The sequence below is a fragment of the Varroa jacobsoni genome, unplaced genomic scaffold, assembly GCF_002532875.2.
Source record: "Varroa jacobsoni isolate VJ856 unplaced genomic scaffold, vjacob_1.0 scaffold_642, whole genome shotgun sequence".
NCBI classification, from domain to species: domain Eukaryota; kingdom Metazoa; phylum Arthropoda; class Arachnida; order Mesostigmata; family Varroidae; genus Varroa; species Varroa jacobsoni.
The window spans coordinates 138022-146222 of record NW_019213544.1 but is presented as its reverse complement, the minus strand read 5'-3'; the positions used below and the strand labels follow the sequence as shown (position 1 = coordinate 146222).

Below are 8201 nucleotides of genomic sequence, written 5' to 3'. Positions count from 1 at the left end.
ATATATATTCGTTCTATTATTAGTAATAGAACGTTTGTTTAGATAGTAGAATAGAAACTTTATTAGTAAACATTCAATATGAATATAACTTTAATCAGCGGAGCTTCCGCCGAATTTTTGCGAGCACGAAAAAGATATTTCGAGACCAATCTATTAGCAGAGCGCAGTTCTTGTTTCGAAATCTTATTTATGAAAGTGTAATTTTACGGTTATATTTTCCATTCGTTTGGCCAAAAGAACCACAACAAACCTAATGTATTGATCTTGGAGGATTCTAAGGTCAAACCTACTTGGGTGCGCTTCGTTGCATACACATGCATTAGGCACGTCGTTTTAATAGCAGATCGTCGGTGCTCTATTTGCTCAGCTTCTGCTCAACTCCCTTGTTGTACCTTCCGTTAAGTAGATACTCCTTCAAAATTTTAAAAGTTCGCGGTCTCTTTCATTATGACGATGTCCAGAGCATTTATTTACATATAATTTGAACGCAAGTGAAATACCGCTCAAATTTACACACCGTTTTTGATAAGAAAAACTTTGATAGCTTGAGATCTTAAGCTTCTAGAGTATTTTGTTAATATACCAGATCATTCCTGTCAGTCGTACAATATTAGAGCACATAAATCTATCATAGAGATTTGTGAAGAAGTGTTATTATGATCTGTATTTCAGGTCAAGCTCTAGTTGAACTGGATTCGTTAGATGAGGCTATTTTGCATCTCCAAAGAGCTCAAGAACTGGCTAAAGAGCAGAAATTAAATTTCGGCGACGATATTGCTGTCCAGCTGCGAATCGCTCGGAAACGCCGTTGGAATCTCCACGAGGAGAAACGCGTGGCCCAGGAAATCGAACTACAAAGTTATATCAATCAGCTCATACTCGCGGATTGTGCGCGTAAACAAGCGGACGCGGAAAAATCAAATGCAACACGTAAATACACGACGCCATCCGATCTCATAAAGTGGCTCAGAGAATCAATGCATTTACTTATATCTGGAACGCAGTACTATGAGTTCCCAAGACTCTTGTAAGACGAATGCTGTATTGGTTATATTTACATGTAGGAATAGCAAATATTTAGCGCTGTAATGTTTTTAAAAGTTTAAAGATTAACGACTCGTTTTGTATTTATATGTCACTACCTTTCCCGTTGTTTAGCGACTGAGTTGTCAGAGATTACGGAACGACATGAGTCCTACCTGTCGGAGGTGAACGCTCTTTTTGCCGCTTTGGACGAACGGCGACGTAAACGTGAAGTGCCAGACTTCTTATGCGGGAAGATCTCGTTCGAAATAATGACAGAACCTGTCATCACACCCTCAGGTATTACCTACGACCGCAGAGACATCGAAGAGCACCTGCAGCGCGTCGGGCATTTTGATCCTGTCACCAGAACGCCTCTGACCCAGGTATGAAACTGCATTGTCGTGAATTTTCTTAGCGAAACGTATTATAGTCGTCAAACTTAATTATACCATTAAACATTGTTACCACTAAAAATTACAAAACGCAAGTGAAATTTTTCGTTAAAAATTACGAAACTTTATATTCTTGTCCTATGTTCAGATGGCCCCGTAGTTTAACATTATTCATTAAAATGCTCATGGAAATCGAGTTAATGGAGCTTTGACGTAATTTCAATATGTAAAATTCCTTTGGTAGATCAGCAGTTAATTAGAAGAAACGTTACAGCCAATTAAATTGTACAGAAGTAGACGAAGCTTACAATAATAAACCTTTTTAACGCAGTTTAGTTATTTCTATTTCTATAAGTTTCTATTAGTTTAATAAATCCCATTGTAACGCAATCTCTTATCCGTATCCTTCCTGTTACGTAACGTATATATTAACGTTTTAGGATCAACTCGTGCCAAATCTCGCCATGAAAGAGGTTGTGGACACGTTTGTCGCTGAAAATCCCTGGGTAATTGACTTCTGAAAAAAAACAATTACCTTCGATTACCTTAAAACGTTAGAACCAACGGGATTCTCATTTACTGGCAGACATTCGCTGTGATCGTACGCGGATCTTTGGCTAATTGTGCTTCTATGGCTGGACGTCATTCTCTTTGTTAATTATGGTTCGAAGAACGAGAAAGCTCCGGTTTAAATCTAACATTTCGCATGCGAACTTTAGCGGGTTCTGGCTGCGAACAGGCATGCGCAATAGTAAGACGAAATATGTCGTCAGCTGATGCGTAAACAAACACTGCTATAATGATAAACGCACTAATTACATTAATGTATGCTGTTATCTTCATTGGCATATCCTAAGTATCACAAGTAAAATATATGTGAATGATAGATACACTGTAACAACTGCGTAGAAAACTGCAAGCGTAGCTTTATAACAGGAAGTGATCGCACACGCCAATTCTAGCTACGGCCCATGAGGTTCGTGCGTGACCGTGTGCTATATTTCTTCGCCTAACCTAGAGAGTTATTACCATTGACGGGAATGCCAACAATTTAGTGCGGTTCTGTCATTTATGGATTAGGCGCTCGGTTCAAACCAATGAAATCTAAAAACTTCAAAAAAAGCAGAAGTGGACAAATTCGTTGAGAAAAAATGATGGTAAATAGCTGAGTATCTTTTCTGGTTGTAGCTACCTGCATGATGATCTAAGACTATAGAAGTATCTGACTTCTTTAAGGAAATCGAAAAAAAAATAAAGAAACTTGTAGATTTCAATTATAGACCAAGGACCGGCTTAACTACGGTAATACGTACCGTAAAGACAAAGAAAGCGCGAAATGTGATTATGTGCACACAAATAGATAGATATACTAAAGATGCACAGGGTGTAGGTGAACAGATGTAGGTGAATTTAAAAGACCGCGGTATTACTCCATCAGTAGATGAGTGAAGTTGTGTATATATATATATTATCATTCGTAAATGCTGAGAAATAAATATTGTTGAACTTCGCGAAAATAGAAAACAAGAAATTACAGAAAAGGGAACATTTGCTGCTTTATCCCTTTCTGTGCTTCGTAAAGCGGATTACTTTTCATTCAACTACTCCTCTTGATAGAATAATAATAATACAAATTATTATTGTTCTGGTTATTATTATTACCTAGTTTATCCCTATCGTTACACCCAACTGACACATTAACGAGCAATAGGTACGGAAAGCGTGAACGGAAATCGAGAAAGTGCAGAAATGTCAGCGGATATGTAAGTAAAATAGTACTAAGGCATCGAATTGTATATGAACCGTATTGCCGGTTAATGAGAATATCGCTCGTTGTCTTGCTCGGCGACTTGTCTAGGTCGAACGTATCTGAGATTGCAATTACTGTATTATAATAAATAAAGCTGATAATTTGTATTATTATCGAGAACTCATTATTATTATTACTTTTTTCATTACTGTTTCCTTACACCTTTTTCTGCTCGAACACATGTTAACATAATGCCGGTGATATTTGTAGAAGAGGCGTTTATGAGGGATCGAATGCAAAAATTCCAATTTACATTATTATTATTCTTGTCACAATCAGTCTTGCTCACTCTATTCAGAATTACCTATCGGTGACATTGTATGGTCGGGTATTAATAAATGTGAAACCGCAAATACGAAGGACTTATCTTTGTTTTGATTAAGCCAGACTATGGTCACTTTAAGGGATAGTGCCCTTTTATTAGACAGTAGAAAAATAAGTTATTAGTCTCAGATGTAAGTAAGATGATTGCGGTTTAATTAAGCCTACAGATCTGCAGAGTTGAAATTCCTACTAATTTTTAAATACATCATGTTAGTCTCTCAATTTGATACCAAGACATTATTTATTATTATTATATATTTCTCCGTTATTCGTCCCCGATGCCAATCCTTTGCAGTTGAATTATGAACGAAGCAAGCGACGAAAGAACTTTTCAACATGCTCCAGAGATAATTATCTAATTATTTTTATTAGCAAAACTGTGCCCTTTATAATTACATGTTATTGGAAGTGACCTACTATACAATAAACTCTTGTTATACAACTCATTATTATTTTATGGCTGGCAAGTCTGTGGGAAGGATATTCTCTATGCCAGAAGAAACGGCGTCACGTTTACGTACATTGCGACAACCGCTTAATGGCGAATACTGGCGGTCATTGTTCTCACTTTATGTCATGCGCAACGAGCTCCCGGATTACTTTTATGCAGTATCATGGGTTTTCATAGTGTGTAGTGGATTGGCGTACAGCAGTTAGGAGGTGCATTTAGCAGCAGCAACCCCTAACAAAGAAGCAATGCAAACCGAAGCCTTATTTATTTTCACGCTTCCGCTGTTTTGTCGATCATCCAAATACTAATGTTCATACAAATAGACAAAGGAAAACAGTGGCGCTCCTCAAATTTACATTTTTCTAAACTACAAGCTAAAACACACAGTTACGTGAAACATCTAGCTAAACAAACAAATCAGTCAGCTATCCTGAATAAGAAATTCCGAACAAAAATATTAGGCCGGCAGAAACATACAACCCGCCAAAGGAAAAATACATATGAATTTTTAGTGTTAGGTAACCATATAGACATGACTAATTTAATTAATAAAGTTTTGACTACGTGGAACATTAGCCCGGTTAATGTGAAAAATTATTCCATAGCATACAGATACTGTTGCTATTAATGGTAATTAACATCATAATTAAAAATAGCAAGTGTCACATAATTTATTCGCTCCCGTGTACCCCAACCGTATGTAATTTTGTCTAATACTTTACATGCACATCGTAGAATGCGTACCATTGTAATACCTTCCTTATTAGATGTATTTCTTCTTAACTGGCTGTTCTGGTTCTATTCGGTATATATTTTCTGTGCTTCCGTGTGTGTGTCTAAATACGTCTGTGTGTGTCTGTAAGTACAGGTTCGCATAAATTGATGTGATATACTTAATACTAATTGAATCCCTTATCTTCGTCTGTTGATACTTAAATGGATCCGTCCTTAAATGTATTCTGGACGAGGATTAGATTGCACAGCTCTTGCGCTACGGCGTTCGCTGTAATTATGATACCAGACCGCTGGTAGCCATGTTTAATAAGCCCCTACTGATTCGGCTTCAAAGTCAAATGTCATCAAAATGGGCCGGGCAGCTAAACTGTCGTTAGCACTGTGGTTACTGCTGTTACTGTTGTTATCGTTAAGCAAAAAGTATCTGCGGGGCAGACATGAACAATGTCTGATGTCAATATTTTGTTGACATTCGTTTGGTTCGCCACCGTCCTCTGACGCTGGTGGGCAATGGATGATTAGTAAGACAGGACAAGATCCGGGACGCGGGAACCGGTGCCGGGAGGGCTAATCGTTTTTTTCGTGTTCATCGTCCTCATCGAGATCTTCAGCGTCACCAGGCGCATCGAACAGGTCGGCACAACATGTCAGGTACACAATAGCTGAGAAGAAACCCATTGGGACGAGAAAGATGATGACCGTCAAGACGGGTGATGACCGGTACATGTTCTTCAAGTTTTGCCTCATCTCAAAGTATGACCTACGCCAAAAATATATAAACAATACAAACACATCCAGTGGTGACTCCTCCATTTAGAACGGTTAGCTTTTAGATGGACTATTTTTTTTTTGAGAGAAGTCTCACTAACGGGTGTTACCTTTACAGCTAGCAGATAGCTAGTAGAGATAGTTAGGAACATGATTTGAACCACCACTTCTCCTATGTTTTTTAATAACATACGATGTTGTAATTGGCGCTAGCTTACGTTTTTTTCCGTGGTATGTATTATGTTGCCATTTCATTTCGTAGAGGATAAGCTGCTAGTTCATTTTACTTATTGGGAGTAGTCAACGTGTAGCATACTGATTGCATAACTATGTTTTCATTTATAAAAGTTCACGACACATGTAAGCGACCGTATAACATTAACAAAGAAAAATAATATTTGTAGGTATTTTTCTTTTGAATTAGAAAAGACTTCGAATATTGAGTCGTACCTGTATATGCGATAGAAGAAAGTGTTGCCACCATAGCTAGAAGGCTCAGGGTCATTCTTTAAAATGTCATCGAGTAGACGGATAATCGCCTGGGGATCTTCAGCGTTTTCCGGCAAAAAATAGCGGTACGTATGGGGGTCAATCACCATCACTGAAGGAAGAGGCAGCTCCGTCATAGCGATCGAGTATGGAATATCCGTTGATGGAAACCAACCGAACAAAAATTTTCTAAAGGTTCAAAACGGAGCCCATACGACAGAATAATGACACTCATAAGAGAAACTGCTTCGATTTCGGTGCATTAATCAGCTGTCATATGAGTCGACATATATTTTTCTTAACCTCTCATTCTAGAAATATTGAACGCGCTCAGATAGAAACATAACGACTGTCTTGTAACTGAAGAATCTGCTATTGCTACTGAATAAAGTGAATTCAGTAACGATACATGTTTTATATTCGACGTTGCAGATATACAGCAGTTTGGCTTTCCAGCCGGTATTAAACAATCGTTTTCGCGCGTAACTTGTTCAAATTATTGTATTAAGAATTATTATATTAAAAAAATATTGATCAAAACGTTTTCATAGCTGACGATATTTAGCTGTCTTTTCAGCCACGTCGTTCTAAATAAATTTCAAAGATTTGTCCAAGTCAAAGAGGTTCAGTGTGAACGTTTAGACTAGATTAAAGAGACGAATAGATTTTTACCAACGTTGCCTTGCCCATCGCTATTTGGATCTTTACCGGAGCATCAAAATGTGTGCCTATGGCCCCCAGATTCAGACCTAAATTATCTCCGTGTCTTCGCAAGGTAGTCTTGCATTAGCAAAGTTATTTTTAGCCCATAAAGATGGATACTTACTCATGATAAAGGTTCTGTGTATTGACAGCCAGAGCTTCAAGCATATCCTTAACATCAGCCATTCGAAGTGTTTCAAGTTTCCCAATTTGATTCTCTTCAAGTACAGCGGCAACAAGCAATTTCCGCGTGCCGAGCAATTGATTGAAGTTACCATGCGTCACTCGCTGGAAAGCCGGGAACCGTTCAGAGAGGATCCACTGTTCCACAGTGCCAAATCGGGAATCTATACTGATCGAGTACAATAAATGGTGAGCAATTAATAACTTAACCCGTTATCGGCTAAAAACCTTGAGTTAATTAAGATCTTTGAAGATATTTTACGCGGAACAGGTTTACGCGAACTTCTTGTGCAGCCAACTTTAGCTGCAGTTATCGAGAAACGTGTTCAAAGCAGTGATAATAGTTTTTAGTTATTTATTATATCAATATGCTGTGATCTCTTCTAACAGACGATAATTTTCTATGAAATATACGATTCTGCAAACTGGTTTGAGATAAATGCTACAAACGTGGTGATATGAACGATTCCTGTTGCCTTTCTACAACGGCGATATACGAAGGGCCACTTCATATACTAATTTTTCTATTTCTTGTCATCGATGTCCTAATTAGCCTATATATCCCTAATCCTTCAGTTGCTCAAACATTTTAGTAAGCTGGAAAAACAAATTTGCTAATAGTTAATCGACTAGATAGCTGTTCTTGCAGCCATTATTATTAGTGCGATTGTTTATTTGACTGAAATTCATTATCAGTTGTGAATAAACCATACGGTTTCTAATTCGATTAAGAAGCGAACTGACCATCAAATTCGTGAAAGCTGTTATCCTTATGAACGTACACTGTACTAGTCCGTTTCGACTCATCGATGCAACTTAGCGGAACTTGAATAAAATAGTTATGCGCGTGCATATGGTCGGCATGATCCGAAAAGTTCTTCACAACCTCTTCGGCTCCAACGTGCCCCTCGGGATGCGCAGCTAACACGAACACAGCAGGCTGAGCCTGTAGGACATTGCGCATATTTTCACATGTAGTTAACTTTCGCACGGAAGGACCATGTACACGACGCGCGAAATCCAAAATATCAGTAATCGTTCGCTCTCCCCGGTACTCAACCTGTTTATCCTTATTTATACTAGAAAATAACAAGCGAACAAGTTGACAAATGCAACAAAAGTGTCGGCAGGGTTAGCCATGGAGAATACTCTACGTTGAATTAGTTCTAAGTAGTACATAAGTTATGATGCGCTGCTGAAACAGTACCTCGATTTCTACCATTTTTATGTAGCTCATTTTATTTTAACGCACTGGATGAATAAATGCGGTTATTTTTATGGTTATAAATATAATAAAAATATAATAAATAATAAAAAAAAT

General features: G+C 37.9%; 2 protein-coding genes across 3 annotated transcripts in view; one reads left to right on the top strand and one right to left on the bottom strand.

Moving 5' to 3' along the window:
* STUB1 (STIP1 homology and U-box containing protein 1) overlaps window positions 1-3341 on the top strand; it is a 10261-nt gene extending 6920 nt beyond the window's left edge. The window contains exons 4-6 of the mRNA XM_022836431.2: window positions 673-930; window positions 1159-1409; window positions 1859-3341. Coding sequence (XP_022692166.1) covers window positions 673-930; window positions 1159-1409; window positions 1859-1939 — 590 coding nt within the window. The 3' untranslated portion in view covers window positions 1940-3341. The remainder of the gene's footprint in view (window positions 1-672; window positions 931-1158; window positions 1410-1858) is intronic.
* Window positions 3342-3892: 551 nt separating this feature from the next.
* Window positions 3893-8201, bottom strand: part of Tmx3 (Thioredoxin-related transmembrane protein 3) — a 6966-nt gene continuing 2657 nt past the window's right edge. The window contains exons 5-8 of one of the 2 annotated variants that reach the window (XM_022836429.2): window positions 7625-7959; window positions 6822-7044; window positions 5957-6184; window positions 3893-5498 (exon numbers count right to left, since the gene is read on the bottom strand). In XM_022836429.2, the coding sequence (XP_022692164.1) occupies window positions 5306-5498; window positions 5957-6184; window positions 6822-7044; window positions 7625-7959 (979 nt within the window). In that variant the 3' untranslated portion in view covers window positions 3893-5305. Of the gene's footprint in view, window positions 5499-5956; window positions 6185-6821; window positions 7050-7624; window positions 7960-8201 lie in introns of both variants that reach the window. The other variant, XM_022836430.2, reaches the window with a different exon arrangement.